General features: G+C 35.9%; 1 protein-coding gene across 5 annotated transcripts in view; it reads right to left on the bottom strand.

Moving 5' to 3' along the window:
- Positions 1-500: 500 nt before the first annotated feature.
- The window catches only part of CTNNA3 (catenin alpha 3), a 1,903,490-nt gene continuing 1,887,008 nt past the window's right edge, over positions 501-16,982 (bottom strand). For 4 of the 5 annotated variants that reach the window (XM_063637177.1, XM_063637176.1, XM_063637175.1 and 1 more), the window contains one exon: positions 8,015-8,613. In XM_063637177.1, coding sequence (XP_063493247.1) covers positions 8,326-8,613 — 288 coding nt within the window. In that variant the 3' untranslated portion in view covers positions 8,015-8,325. Of the gene's footprint in view, positions 8,614-16,982 lie in introns of all 5 variants that reach the window. The other variant, XM_055274451.2, reaches the window with a different exon arrangement.

Consider the following 16,982-nt stretch of genomic DNA (forward strand, 5'->3'; position numbering starts at 1 on the left):
AGGCTAACCCCATGGGATTCACACTGAGAAAGGATTATCATCAGCCTAAAAATGAGGAGGCCAAGATGGATGTTAAAAACCCACCAATTTTTAGATACAAGAGCATTCGTAGAACCAATGGTATTCCATGACCACTAAGGAGTATGTGTTCAGACATTCTCAGAAAAGTTATTGATCATTTTCATAAAGTCCTAAGCTAAAGAGCAACCCTTGAGCTACACAGATAGAACTATTAAAGGCATGTCTAATGCCCAAGACTGGTGCCTGTATTAGACCAAAAATGCTCATTTAGACTACGAATTTAATTCTATCAGATATGCTTCAGGTTACTTGCGTGCATGCGGTAGTTTGGAAAAGTGCCTTCCTGAATTATAATATATAAAACTGAAAGAGAATGAGAGTGAAGGTGACACTTAGAAACACATGGTTGGACTACTCAGCAATTTATTAATCTCCATTTTTTTCATCCCACCCAAGAAATTCACCACCAAATATCAACATAAAATGCATAGCCAATCTTTTCACTTTTATTGCTTTAACACGTTTTAATTTTCAGTTGAACAAATGCTTAATGCGCTACAGAGTGACATGAGTTGAAATTAGAATAAAGTAAAATAATACTTTATAACCAAAACAAACCCAGTGTTACATATGTGAAATAATGCAATTAAGACCACAATTAAAAAAAAATCATTGATTCAGTTAAACACGAAAGACATGCAGGGTCTCAAACAAGGAGTATTTGGGCTTCTATGTCAATGTCATAGGAAAGAGCTTTTTCTATTTCTGGATAAATATTTCATTTTTATTGATTGGCAAAAATACTTTAAGGATAAATATGGACCAGAAAGGCTTACAGTGTTTTTACCAAATTTTATCTATAGCCAAAGCACAAAACTGCTTTGAACTGGTCATTAATATAATGGGCAGTTCATTCAACCATATTCTGTCTCTGCAGAGCAGGGTGAAATGAACAAGCAAGATGGTCAGAAGCACCTCAAACGCCACTAAAGTTAAGTTTCCAAGATATTGCTGCAATAAACATGGCTATTATGAATTGGTTACTTTTATTTCATCTGAGAAAGTCTTAGTTTAAATCTGCTTTCATCCTAAATTATAATGTGCATATTACCTTCAGAGAGGTCACTACATTTAAGCTGTCAAAGTTGTTGCTTGTAATAGCACATAAAGTAAATGATTTTTTTCCCCCAAGTTGCTATGAAACTAAAGCCATAATCAAAATGGAAAACAGGAGCATCTGGAAATCTTTCTCTGGAAGTTTTAATTCATATTTAATCACCCAACTTGCCCAAGAAAAATTTGTTTTAAGCCTCAATTATTAGGTACTGAATTGGGCATAACATATGTCTACTTCTGTTTTCAGGGACTTGTTAGTCACGGATATGGAGGAGAAACTATTATGCTATCATTTAGGTCTAAGGTAATTTTCTTTGGAAGGACTGCACCACATGAGAAAAATTTGCAAAATCAACAAATAGCACATCTTAACCCTGCAAGACAGTTGCTGAAATTCTCATATTTATATCCCTGTGGACACAATGTATAGTAACATGTAAAAATACAGCATTATAATGGTATAAGATTTGGCAAGCAATGGTACGTGATTTTTATAGTAGTTTAAAATTAATTTTATGTTTAAATATTCAGGAAGGAGGAAAGTTCTGTTTAACAGAGAGCAGGGTTAGCATCTCTGACTTACTCCTTTGCTTTATTAATAAACACTCCACTACAAATCTGGTGTTAAAAGCCCAGGTCAAGGAAATCCCTTAGTAGAAGCTCAACTCTCAGTGAATACCACAGAGAGGTTCAGGTAGTTTACAGAGATGGGAAACTGATGTGACATACCTAAAGTTGGCCTGAGTCTGCAGAAGCTGGGCTGTCAGAATAGAAAAACAAGATATCTACAGGCTTTTGAACTACTGATACAACTATTCAAAGGGGGCTTTAAATGTTTAAAGAAGTGTCACAGACCTCCAACACCAAATAACCAGTACTAAAAATAACCATCCTTTTTGAAAATGCCAAGGAAATAAACTTTAGAACTGGAAATATTTCATTTGAAATGAAAACACAGGAACTACTCTGCTAATATTAAGTAGCTTTTGTAGATGTTTTTAATGGAAGACACATTTAGACATAATTGTTAGAAATCTGAGCCTTTTTGAAAGGGACTTTTCTTCTTGAGGGCTTTCCTTTCCTACAGTTGGGAATAGGCACCATCATGACTACCAGATACATAAAAGTGAAGATCCCCAATATACACATTCCATTGCTCAAAGTAGGAATGTGTGTATTTCTTATGTGGCTCCACCATAAGAAATATCAGAAAGTCATTTAACTCTCCAAGGCCTGAGACTTGAAAGCCTATCCAGCAACATGGGCAAGAAGAGTCTAGCCTTCAGTCGACTCTAAAAAAGGCCATGTAATTTTAAAAGATGAAGTTTACCTGTATTCAGGCACATACTATGCACACGTGTGACCTCCATAAAGAAGGAAAGATGTATTTGCTACAGTTTGGGTAAATTTCAAATACAGGGAAACTTTATCCTACTACAATAATCCTTGGCCAACACTCTGCTGCAATCTATAATTTTAAACACAGTCATACGTTAGCAGTAAAAGGAAAAGAGTGGTGTCAACAAATGGTATTAACCAACCAATACTGAAGATGGGCTGAAACAGTGATTTTCATGGAAGCTTTCTTCTCCATGGTAATAAAAGTAATTTGGCAAAGGTTGTCCTCTTACTTCAGATCACGTAAATAACTTACTTCCCTTGTACCTAACACTCTACATTCGGTTAATAGAGGTGAGAATATTCAGCTAATTATATATCTGTCTTGAATGACATAAAATATATATTAATATTTTAAAGCCAGTGAGACTTTGAGCAAGATTCTTGTCCTGTTTAACCCTCAGCTTCCTTGTCTATGGAATGATATATATCCTATAGGGTTATTTGGAAGATTGAATAAGATAATAGTTAGCATTTAACACAGAGCTGGCACGTGAGGGCAAGGATCACTATTTGTTTTGTTATATGGTGTATCCTAAGAACCTAGAGCAGTGCCTGGAACATCATAGTTGTTTAACAAATAGCTGTTAAATATATGAATGTATGGTTACCCAGATTGGCTCTAATATTGGGAAGAATTTCACCTATCATCAGTCAGGAGAATGGCTGAATTTCTGTTTCTCAACTTACAAACAATATTACTAAATCATGCTCAAAATATGTGTAGTTCATCCTTTTGCCTTTGACACGACTTCACCAAACCACCAAGACAAGTGTCTCAGTCTATCCTTAATATTTTCCTCAGGAGGGCTGCCTAATCTTCATAGAACCAAAAACTCTCCCCTCCTCTATGAAAGCTAAATGCTCCTGCAACTACCCCTCTCAGACCCTTCCCTACCTCTGGCACCTTCTTATTTGTTGTCCTTTTAGACTACTCTGTATTGTCTCCATTTTTCTCCAACTTACCAAACTCATATTGAATATCAATCCATGTGTTTTGTTCCCACAAACCAGTGGGGACTGCTAGATGCCATAATGCAGCCAGCAGCCATGAAGCATCTCATCTCAGAATAAAACTTAAGGTGGGCCCCACAGCCCATCTATTGCCTGCAGATGGGATTCTGGTCAGATTGAGCTCCATTTGGAGATAGTTCTCTCAATTAACATTATTTTCTTTTAGAGTGCCCAGAAATGGATTCTATCTTGTCTGTTAGGGGGGAGATATTCACATGCAAGTTGACTAGTGTTTTAAACTATTCTTTATTTTGCTTTAATAGAATATATGTTCTTGTTCATGTGAATTGGTTAAAAATGTCAAAAAGGTATTTAAAATTTTACTTCTCTTGCTTTCTCTTTGAGATGTCTAAGATAGTGTTAGTAGCCTCATTCAAAACATTTTTAACTACAACTAGTTTTAATAGCATCCATGTTTTCTTTCCTAATTAAAACCAAAATGCCAAAATAAAAACTCTCAAACTGCTATTGTTATTAGTCCTGGCTTATTTGTTTAGCGGTAAAATGGAAAATACTAACGCTGAACATATCATAATAGTATGGGAAAAGAGTCATAAAGAAAGAAAGGGAATTTTCATATAAACAAAAAACAGTAACATCTCAGGTGGCAGAAAATTTCCTACTTTACTTAAAAAGAATTATTAAAATAATATAAAATTATGTTATTTTTAACTGAAATATTTCTGACTTTACAAACAGAAAAAATGAATATTTGATTCCTAAATATACAATAGGCAGGCTGTCTTGGCAGAAAATAGGCCAACAAAAGAAAGTACAGATTTCATTCAAATTCAGATTCTGGTGCCTGCTTTGCCAACCTAAAGAACTACTTACAGTGAAACTGAAAGAGGCTGTCTATTCTGCAGTGAGTTCACAAGAGAATGGTGGATATCCCCAGGAAAAGTCTCAGATCTTATTCCACTCGTACTGCCACTATACAGAAATCTGTAGTCGTGGGAACCACAATCTCTAGGACAGAAATGAACATTTGATACCAAAATTTAAGAATGTTTTGGGGAATAGAAAGACTAAAGGAATAATGTTGCTGGAAATTAAAATTCATAATTTTGACTAAAACTCTGTAAAATTTATTAGTCAATTTATACCTGAGATAGAGATGAGAGACAGGAGAGAGATATTTTTGGTTCACAGAAGAAGAGGAAAGGGCATTAATTGGAGTAATTTGCTGTGATGGGCAGTCCTGATTGCACTATTTTGGTAGGAAATTGTTAGCAATTAACAGAGGATACCTAGCCCAGAGGTGGGTGAAATGAGAAGAACACCCTCAAAGTGAAGGTTTAGGAAGCCGTTGAAGTCACTTACTCTGTAGTTACACATTAGGCTTTTCAGCCACTCATTATTTAATTTGAGGAGCATTAATTATTTGGTCTGAAGGCCCAAGTTGTGCACTTAATTGTATATTCACAATTTTAGCTTGAAATTAAAAATCGACTGCCTTTGAAGCTAAAGGTGTCAAGAATGCCAGACTGCAAGAATGGGTGTCTCTGTGTAGCTATGGAGGCCCTTATTCCCTGTACATAAGAGATTTTTATGGGGAACAAATATGTTATATTGATCTTATGTTAAAAGATTTCAAAGGCCAGAAGGCACACTTGTGAATGTGAAGACTATATTGTCTTTTCTAATACATTTGTAATTTGCACTCATATAATAAATAATAAACAGAAAGGAACAATGAACAAATTAGCTTAGAAATTTAGTGTTTGAGTTTTTTCTTGACTCATTCAAGAACTATCCAGAAACTGACTTAGAAACATTTTACTCCAATAATTTTAATTTGTCATAAATTAAAGGGAATGATTTCTATTTCTCACTTTTTGTATTTGATAAAAATCTTCAAATTTCTCTAATTAGAAGGCCCTTTAGTGGATTATTATGTCATAATTTTTTTTAAATTTTCATTCTAATTCCAGTCTAACATTTGGCAGGGATACTGGTGGGTAACCAGGGATGAACTGCTCCTGTGGGTGGTAAACACCCTCTCCTCCCTCTCAAGGAATGTTTTTCCCTATGTAAATTAACACAAATAGATCTCATTAAAAAGAAAGGTGAGTTCTTATTAGCAGGATCAAGCAAATGTATTATCAAAAGAAGCACTAATCTCTGTGATGAGACATCAAAAGGTACATAGGTGGATCACCAAATTATCAGTCTCATTAAGAAATTTCTGGCATTCCTCTGCAGAAGAAATACCTAAATATAAATGTGTCATGCTGATTAGTTTTTAACTACATAATGGAGAGATTTATTCATATCTTGCTGCTAGTTTTTCTTGTATATAAGCATTTGTTTTATCAGCAGTTTTGAATCAAACTAAATCTTGAAATGCCGCCTACTACAGGAATTCACTCAGGTGGACAGATGCCTTTTTCAGCTCTATGCATCTTGTTTTTATGTCACCATTGATTACTACAGCAGATTAACTCCTAGGATATTCACTGAGTTAAAATTTTTATTGTTTTGTTTAATTATAGTTTTCTTTGAGCTAAGCTGAAAATCTGCCTGGGTTAAAGAGGAGACCTTGTTCACATCTCACTTTGGGTAAAAAGTCATTTTTATCAAAGAGATGGAGGTTATTCGGTAATTGTATAATTTCAAGTTATTTCTGTTCTTTTGGTGTCCAATACTGCATGTTCTAAACTCCAACACGTGGAAAGATGATGTTGGGTCAAGTGGACATTAGATTTTCTAAATGAGATGCTTATGATTCTTGTGAATGTGGCTTTAGGAGCTAAGAAACACAGCTGGTAGTTTGGTGATTTCAAAAAAGTTTTCTGTACAGCTGGTAGTTTGGTGATTAAAAGAAAATTTTTCTCCCCACTAAATTATAAATTTATATTTCTATCTGGAAGAAGGATGTACCACAGATGTCACTCTTGCAACATCTACACTTAGAGCAGAAAATGATGGCTGCATTTCAATAAAAGGAAATCTCTATTTGCCTCAATCATCTAGATAATTCTGAAAAACAGAGTCATGTGAATTCCCTAATTCCCTTCTTCACTGCCTTTTCTTCTGGGCAGTGCATTCTGTTCAGAATAGTTATTGTAGGCCAGTCTATGGTGCAAAACAGGGAGGAGTTTATTGCCTTCACGTCCTAGGAAGTTTTACACTGAGCTCAGGCAATCCAGCTACTTGGAAGATTGAAATAATTCATTACAAGAAATTTAGCATTTCCTGCATAATTAATAATAACCTATTAAATAGATCCTTCTTTTCCCATACCTTTATGCTTAAGATTTCACACATATCATACTGTCAGTCTTTATGCTTTCATATGTTTCATGCATCCTTTTACCCAGACTGGTTCTCCTAATATCAACTGGTATTGTATGTGTAAAGTTTTTTCTCATCAATCTAAGGTTACATCATTGTTGAGACAACTCTCATCAATGGCAATGTTTTACAAGTAAAAAGTTACAATATAATATTATTATGATAATGTAGAATAGAAAATGTTTTTTAAAGTCTGTGAATCAGAATTCTATGTATGAGAAAAAAATGAAAACAAAACTTACGGCCTCGAAAGAGTTTCTGTTAAGGACATTTTATGAAAGACAGAGAGAGGCAGGTCGTCGGGGGAGAGAAAAAGAGAGAGAGAATGAGAGAGAGAGAGGTACACTAGACTCTAAGACTATTATGAAGTCCATTATGAACTCAACTAGGAATGAACACAGTGACTGGAGTTATAAAACGACCCCAGTGACTTTTATTTAAAAGAATGTTATTAAAATCACTCCAGCTTCATTGCCATTAACTGCTTCATAGTTCAATGGTACAATTCATGTAGTTATATTTTACTCAATACCAAATGGTTTTTCAAACTGGCATTTTCCTTTTAATTACAATTGCAAGCTGATAAAAATGTATTTTTATGTTTGTAAAAATAGGGTCATACAGAACTTACACTTCTGTTATTATTAATATAACTCACTTTGGGATATAGTTTGGTGTCTCATTTTCCCATTGGGTGATAACTCTTCTTTCACATATGTATTCAGATAGGCCTAACACTCAAAAGTACAGAACTCTCTAACACATTGGAAACCCAAAATGTGCATATGTGGCATCAGTACTCATGGTAACCTTTACAATGTTAAGAAAGCATTTCATTAATAACCAAGGTTGACCTTCAAAATCCAGCAAGTAGCCTGACTATTCAAATTTGATTAGTTTATAATGGATATTAGCCTAATAAGTTGACAATGAGTACAGCTATCTAAAGATTAAAAGGTGGTTTTTTGCTATGGCAGGAATCATACATTTCTGCCAGGTTAGGTGCCAGATTAGATCAGATAAAGAAAGCATGGAGATTAAATGGGAAAATATTTTATTAAAGTCTTTTGTTTCTATTAAAAAACCAAGTTAGGAGCTCTTGTTAGTGTTTTAATTCAAGATAAGGATGATAAGTGTACTTGAAGCATTACAGATAAACAGGACTCTCTTGCATGTCCTCTGTTTATTTGGTAATGAATAGTAGATAATCTCTATGATGGGAAAGGCTGAATGACACATGATAATTTCATTCATTCAACAAGCAAATATTCATTAACTATTAGGTGCTGACCATACAGAAATGACAATGATGTGATCCCAAATATATATTGCTTATGTTGATTTAGCACCCAATATTTTACGTTATTTGTGAGTTAAACACCAAAACGTAGTGAAATTATAGACCTTCTTAAGTGTAAAATAAAGCAGTGTGGTTAGCCAGGATTTTGTCATATAGGCACTATATTTAGAATAGTGGTTTCAGTAGATTTGTCTTCCTCTAAATTCACTCATGACTTGCAATGGATGGATTCTTTTCTTTGCTGAGCCTCGTCTGACAGCTGCACACGTTTCCTCTGGCTTCTCTCTTTTAATCAAGGGTTTTTTTGCAGGAGCCTTCATTCTCCACATCACAACTGGGTGCCGGGGCCCAGCAGGACTCTGGATTCGGATGATCTTGGTTGAGGCAATGTAAGACATTTTCACTGTTTGCACTACAGCATTCATTAAATTTTTGGCTGCTTGGATCAGGGAGGTGACACTGTCCAACTGTAGGGAAAAAAAAGAAAAAAGAGCTATTATTCCAGAATGCAATTAAGAATTTAAAGAGATTTAATGTTATAGAAGCTAAAGAATACCACTTTGCTTTTACTTCAGAAAGTAATGAGTTAATCATTTTATCTAACTATATATAATTATCTACCTCAATCAATACATCCATTTTTGTTCACTTGTCTATTTATCTGATGCATCAATTGATCCACAATCTATCTTCTAAGGTGATATTATAGAGAAATTAATTTCTTCCTCTTGGCTTTCAGTGACATCATATAAATTCCTCAGGGCCCCAATCCACATAATATCACAAGGCCATATGGTCACTCTTTTCTTTGTAATGGATCTTTTTATTTCCCGGAGATAATCCTGAGCTCTTTCTGTAAGACAGGATTATCTGCAATAAAATCTATAAATAATTTTATATGAACAAAAATTGAAAATTCTTCTCAGGGAATAGTTTAAGATAAATAACATATATGTATGTAGGTACAGACATACATATATACTACTCTCTTTCTTGACTATTTCCCAAATAATTGCACCTAAAAGGGTCTCTTTTTCTTAACACAGAACTCTTATTTTATCGTGCAGTATTTTAAAATAAAATTGGGGCTCTATAATCAAATGAAATTGAGTTTACATTTCAGGTCTGCCGTTTGGTAACTTGGAAAAATAATTTAACCATTTTTGCCCTAGTTTTTTTCACTATTAAAAAGAAAAAAAAAGCACGTCTATTAAAGGAAAAGTAATACATGTAAATAAACTAGTAGAGTAACTGCCAAATAGTTGATTTTTATTAAATATTATTTCCTTTTTTGCTATGAAGACTGACAAAATTGCTTAATGGTAAAGATGCATTAATGAAATTAAGAAAAAAACATTTTTTCACATGATTCTGTTTTTGTTATATTTTCTGGTTTGGGTACACAAGCAATCTCAAGGAAAAATGAAATGGTATTCCTAGAATCTTACAAAATACCTTAGAACTAAGCTAAGTTGATTTTTTTTTTTGTTTGTTTTTGAGAGAGAGTCTCTCTGTTGTTGCCCAGGCTGGAGTGCAATGGCATGATCTTGGCTCACTGCAACCTGTGCCTCCTGGACTCCAGCAATTCTCCTACCTCAGCCTCCTGAGTAGCTGGGATTACAGGCACCCGCCACCACGCCCGGCTAATTTTTGTATTTTTAGTAGAGATAGGGTTTCATCTTGTTGGCCAGGCTGGTCTCGAACTCCTGACTTCAGGTGATCCCACCCACCTCAGCCTCCCGAAGTGCCGGGATAACAGACATGAGCCACCGCGCCCAACCAGTTGATTCTTTTTTATACAACCAATGTCTCTTCCATTATTTTAGTTTGGCAGATTGTCATCCACCGCCAACTCATACAGGAAGATGTGCCTCCACTCTCACCCCTCTGTGATGTGTGCTGTCAGGATTGAGACTGAAACACTGGCTCTGTAGTTACTAAAATTTATCAGCAGCTGCCTGGCCTGAGTCGTCTACCTTTGCTGTTCGAGGAGTCTCTTCTCACATACAGAATAAATGAGCAGAGGAAAGGAGTAAGCTGAGGTTATGTGCCTGGGGCAGTGATCTAGCTGGCTGCTTCCTGGGAAAACAATTTAATTAGCTCTATTATATGCCAAGTCTGAAATCCTTGAAAAGGTAACAGCAAAAAATATGTAATGTGAAAGGCAATAATACTTGGCAACTACATATCTTTGAGTCTTTTTACTTTTTGAAGCCAGAAATGTAAAATCTGTGCATGTGGCAGGAATGACAAATGTTTTACAAACATGAAAAAGGATTTCATGAAGCACTCAAATGTATTTTGGAGGACATTTGGAGCTTCTGAATCTGTATACAACTTAAAAAAATACTAGTCTTTGAATAGAATAGCACTTTGTTATTAAATTATTAAATTACTCCACAGACAGATTGCAAGTTAAAATCTGTCTTTTAATAATTAACAAAACCTCCTGGACTCCAAGAGGTTTTGTTAATTATGTTGATGGGTTAATTATTATAATGGGTTTCCAATCCCACCACAGAAATAAGTCAGTTTTTCTTTTGAGACGGAGTCTCGCTCTGTCACCCAGGCTGGAGTGAAGTGGCGCAATCTCGGCTCACTGCAAGCTCCGCCTCCCGGGTTCACGCCATTCTCCTGCCTCAGCCTCTCCGAGTAGCTGGGATTACAGGCGCCCGCCACCACGCCCGGCTAATTTTTTGTATTTTTAGTAGAGACGGGGTTTCACCATGGTCTGGATCTCCTGACCTCGTGATCCGCCCGCCTCGGCTTCCCAAAGTGCTGGGATTACAAGCGTGAGCCACCGCGCCCAGCCAAATAAGTCAGTTTTTCTAAATGGGGAGATAATAGGAGTACTGTTGAGAATCCTTGGTAATGCCGTCACTCAAACATGAAAATATTGGGTTTGTCCCAAGGGTTCTGCACCATCACAAAATCATTCATGGAACAGGTCCCAAGGACCTCCTGTCATTCAGGATTTCACCAATAACTTTGGTCTTACCTAAGACTTGCATTATCCTTTCTTCCTTTTAACTCTGTAATCTTATCTTATACACTTTGTATTTATTTCAACTCCTTTTGATTTTTTTTCATGTTGGTATCATCTATCAACCAGCAGTGTGGGGAGGATGTTGAAATTCCATTCATGCCTCAAAGTGTGAAAACTGGCTTGTCTTCTTTCCTCACTGAATCAACAAATCCCTGCCTGTGCTATTGTGATCTTTTATTCTGGCCTCTCCCAAATCCTTTGATTTTTAAAATCCTAAATGTTTATAGTAAAAACTTCTCCACTCAACTCAGAAAAACCACCGGACAAATTATCCCTCTAGTTTTGCAGACGGATTAGGACAACTACTGAAAGAATACAGTTATTTCATGAGGAACTCTTGTAGAACACTCTATGAAGATCTCTGAGGTCTAAGAACTATGTGCATTACGATCCAGCTACCAGCTACCAGCTAAATCACAGGCCACACAAGCAATGGGCAAAGTCAAGCCTAGCTAACGGTAGAAAATTGTATTCAAGGCCCAAGCAATGTCTCAGGCCTACTCGTAGAGAATAATGATGCACGATTTAATGCCTGCAAAAAATTATTAAAAATCTTCTTATCCAGGTCTACTTTCATGAAAAATCCTTTAAGGGAAAAATTCAATAGGATCCTCTTTGTAAAAAAAAAAAAAAAAAGCCAAATTTGCACACTGTAATGCACTACTTTTGGGTCTGTGTTCAACTTATTTGAACAAAATTTTCTGAACTTCCCAAATGTACCTGTGCAAGACAAGAATGTTAATTTATTCTAAAGGCCTGGTGGAGCAAAACAATCGACTATAAAACTCAGATCCTTAAATTTTTTTACTATTACAAATCACTTTTATTAACTGAAAATTTTTCCAGAGAAATATAGCTTGAAACGTTTACCATAGAGGAGACTCTTTTTCCTAACATCTGGTAACACTCCTCTCTGATCCAGATGAAGTGTTCTCGACCAAGGTATCAGTTAGGAATAATAATGTCATCTAAGTCCCTCGGACCTCCCACAGTTATGTTTAAATATTTGCATACTGTCACATGTAAACAGCTTCCCTTCCAGAAGAAGGACAATATTTTAAATAATTTTCAAAGAGAATTGTGTCCTAAATTAAAGGCCTCTTTCCTATATTAATTTGATGTCTACCATTTGCCATGATAAATAGGAAGATGGTCATTCTTCTGGTACAGACGTCTTATACTTATTCTCATAACACTGGTATGGTTTCAAAATAACCGAGCCTGGGCTGGATGTGGTGGCTTATGCTTGTAATTCTAGCACTTAGGGAGGCAGAGGCAGGGGAGTCACTTGAGCTCAGGAGTTTGAGACCAGCCTGGGCAACATGGAGAAATCCTGTCTTTATCAAAACTAAAAAAAAAAAAAAAATTGCCAGGTGTGGGCATGGTGGCATGTGCCTGTTGCCCCAGCTACTTGGGAGGCTGAGGAGGGAGGATCACTTGAGCCCAGGAGGCAAAGGTTGCAGTGAGTCGAGATCGCGCCACTGCACCCCAGCCTGGGTGAGAGTGAAACCCTGTATAAAAAAAAAATAAAAAAATAAAAATAAAAATAACTGAGCCTGATAGTCTATTAATGTCACAATAAGCTGCTCAATATTGTCTATGCCCAAACATAAATCAATAAGATCTGCCTCATTTTTTTGTATCTAGATGGATAAGTGATTATGTTCAATTAACTCATGCTAATTATGCAATGTGTTTTGCAAATAACACCAAAAATGCCAATTTAAATAGAATCCTGTTAAATATTATCCTGTATAAATCTTAGTTACTTTTATTATAGTGTCTCTTCTGTGCTTTGTGGTATTATATGGTTTCAGTTTAACAACAGTACAAATTGGACCAGTTCTACAAATGTTTACAGATAAAGGGCTTGCTCTTAAAAACATATCAGTAGCCATTTACTACAAAAAGGTGGGGTTTAGCAACAATAAAATATATTTTCTGTTTCGCATTTTGTCCATGTAAGTAGTTTATATAGAACACCTGGATCTTTTCACAAAAACACTAAATACCTATAAATCCTTGACAACCATGTCAATTTGGAATGTCTGCTAGCTAACCCTTGCCAAAACCCTATAGTAATTAGTGATAGCTAAGAGAAATATTCAAAAAGACATGGTACGTATTCCTTCTTTTGCTTTTGGAAGTTTCTCACAGAGATTGTGTCAAAACACTAGAATGCTCTCTACTCGTAGGACACTAGTCTAAGAACTCCCTATAGTTTGGATTCAAGACTGTTACCAGACATATGCCTTACATGAGGATTCTAAGCCTACGTGAACCTTGCTTCCACTGGTGTGGATCTCACCTTCTTGCACCTGGTCTGTCACCTGGGAAAGCAGCTTCCCAATCACATAGCAGTGTGAACTGCCATGCCAACTGCTTCTTCTGAGACTCCTGCTGAGAGAAAAGCCTGATGCTGCTTGTAAAGATATATGTTCTGTCCAGTAACCTTTTTGGTAAATTGGTACCAAATGTAGCCTGTGATCTTGAGTCTCAACGTTTACCTGAATTCAAAGACCCCTGGTGGATGTTGGTCTGCACAAAAGCAATTTTTGAAAGACAAATATCTAGAGTTTGGTTCCAAGTGTAAGAAGAGCTTAAAATAATTGCTAATATCTATTATATGCTGTAGTATGCAGTTGACATGAATTAACTCATAGCAACCCTATGAGGTAAGTACTATTATCTTCATTTTATACATGAAGAAACAAAGGAACTGGAAGGTCTGGTGACTTGCTCAAAGTAACACAGATATTAGATAGTAGGGCTGGAATTGGAACCAACTAAGTCTGGTTCTACCTTGTGTTTTTTCTCATTACATAGCCCTGCCTCCAAGAATATGCTACTTCCAATACGTGATTATTTTTCGATATCAAATAGTTAAATAAATTATACTAACATTAACAGAGTATCTAAAATTTTAAAGTTGACTACCCAACAACTCTGCTTTTAAGAAGCTTGCTCTTATTTTTGTAATGCATATTGCTACCAGGAACAATGAGAGTATCTTATTTGCCAACACATTTTGTTAGGATTGTGGTTTGAAAATGTATATACTAATTTCCAAGTTGCATTTTTTTGGAAGAGCAAATAGAAATAGTCACCCTTATAGGCCCCAAACCATTTAAAGACATTTAGATTAAGACTATTTCATAACAAAACATTTTTAAATTTTAAAATCTGGGTCTCAATAAACATATCAATAAGGCAAAGAAAAACCATTAACAAATCACATTATAGCTTCTAGGACATGGAAGTACGTAACATTTATCTTTAAATCTTTTAAATGTGTCAGTATAAACACAGTCATGATTAACCAAACTTTTTTGCTTATTCTCCAATAAAATTAAGTCAATTTGTTTGCTTGGTTTTGCAACAAATAACAGGATTTGATCGTAGGACTCCAGAGTTTCTTCTCAATGTAGTTATTTTTAAAGTTGTATTTGTTCGTTTACACACTACTATAAAGATACTACCCGAGACTGGGTTATTTATAAAGGAAAGAGGTTTAATTGACTCACAGTTCTGCATGTCTGGGAGGGAGGCCTCAGGAAACTTACAATCATGGCAGATGGGGAAGCAGACACATCTTACATGGCAACAGGAGAGAGACAGCAAACAAGAGCAGGGAAAACTGCCTTATAAAACCATCAATCTCGTGAGAACTCACTATCACAAGAACAGCATGGGGGAAACTGCCTCCATGATCCAGTCACCTCCCTCCCTCAATATGTGGGGAATTACAGGTCGCTCCCTCACACTTGGGGATTACAATTGAAGATGAGATTTGGGTGGGGACACAAAGCCTAACCATATCAAAAGTAATCAGTTAAACTATTTGGAAATGAAGTTAGCATAGGCAGTGTCAAAGGGCATATGTATACGTAATGGCAGATTACAACTGACAGCATAAACTATTTCTAAAAAGACTTAAGGATACTTGTAGTCTTTTTAACTTATAGGTGCCATTTGCACCTAAAGATCGATCTAATGGTATTAGTTTTACGCCACAGTAAATGCTTAAATATATTTTCTTTAACCAAAATGCATTAACTTACTCAATGTTTTTATGATCTACTCTGAATGTCTCTTTTAAGAGCTAATTTTATCCCAATACTGGCTTAATACATTCTTTTGTTTCTGAACAGATTTTTAAAAGAATTGTTGGCATTGAGAGCATTCTCCCTTTTCAGACGCATTCAAAAATGCTAAACAGCCAGGGTGGCTTCACAGGCAAATCAGATAAGCAGGTTTGTTAAATCCAGGCAAAGTGATGTTTCATCTCCAAATTGAAATTGTCAAGCTTCTAATTAAATTGAGAAGGTAGTTCATTCTTTGGATATGAAGAATCATTCCAATGGGCCACTGATATAATTGGCACAGTAGATTTGTCCTTTGTCAATGTTCCGTTAGAATGTGACAACAAAAGACGACAACTTAAGTTGAAAGGGGAGAAATCAATGCATGAAATAACTAAAAGAAAAGTAAATGTAACACTACAGAAAGGGCCAGACATAGAAGGAAATATGACATTTATTCAGTTATAACCTTGTGCTGTCAAAAAGCATCTTTAAGATGCTTTTTTTTCCTAAAGCTAATTTTTTTCTAAAGGAGATACTCTAGGCCAGAAACATTTTATATCCCTCAAAAAGAAATAATCACAAACAATGCCAATTCAGGTGGCTACTCAGAATGCCTTTTACTTTTATTTAAAATGACCTATTGTAAAAATATACACATTGGTAATAATCCTAATATTTAGCTATCCTTCAACCATGTTGACTTAAGGCAAATGCTTAGCTGAAGAACCAATTTTCCAAAATACTACAGCCCTAATTAAACAGATTGAGAAAAATTAGTATATTCTTTCCCATGTAGAGCCAGCAAGAGGGGGTTAGGTATGGCATGGTTCTCTCAACACCAATGTTTCAACCTTAGCTTCCTCTTCTCAGCACCATCAATCAGGACACTGAGATCTGCCCTCTCCACAGCGGGCTGTGTAATAATATTAAACCCTACATCTTGATTATGCTTCAGGATCTACGAGCTAAGAGTAACAAAGCACCAGCCTCCATCCTTGATCCTACACTTATGTCTTTCATGACCATAAGCAAGGAACAACTAGGCTGCGTGAAGCTAAAAGGCCAAATGACATTAGTTTTACAACCCATGCAGAGCTTCCAGACCACAGATATTTTCACATACCTATAATTTTCAACTCTTTCAATCTTGATCATTCTACCATTTTGATAATATTTGGCAATATTTAATATTTCTTAGCTCACTTCTCTCTCTACTACAGATGTCTTGCAGAACAGAATTATCCATTTCCCTAACACTGAGCCACAGGTGACTGTCTACCATTTTTAGAGAAACCCCTTGTATTAGTTTCTTCTCATGCTGCTAATAAAGACATACCTGAGACTGGGTAATTTATAAAGGAAAGAGGTTTAATTGACTCACAGTTTCATAGGGCTAGGGAGGCCTCACAATCATGTCTTACATGGCAATCAAGGCAAGAAGGAACAAAGTCATGTCTTACATGGTGGCAGGCAAGAGAGCATGTGCAGAGGAACTTCCCTGTTATAAAACCATCAGATCTTGTGAGACTTATTCACCATCATGAGAACATCATGGGAAAAACCTGCCCTATGATTCAATTACCTCCCACTGGGTCCCCCCCATGACACATGGGGATTATTACAATTCAAGGTGAGTTTTGGGTAGGGACACAAAGCCAAACCACATCACCCTCATTGAACAAATTGGTTTCTAGATAAATTAATG

Source organism: Symphalangus syndactylus, chromosome 4, assembly GCF_028878055.3.
Source record: "Symphalangus syndactylus isolate Jambi chromosome 4, NHGRI_mSymSyn1-v2.1_pri, whole genome shotgun sequence".
Lineage (NCBI taxonomy): Eukaryota > Metazoa > Chordata > Mammalia > Primates > Hylobatidae > Symphalangus > Symphalangus syndactylus.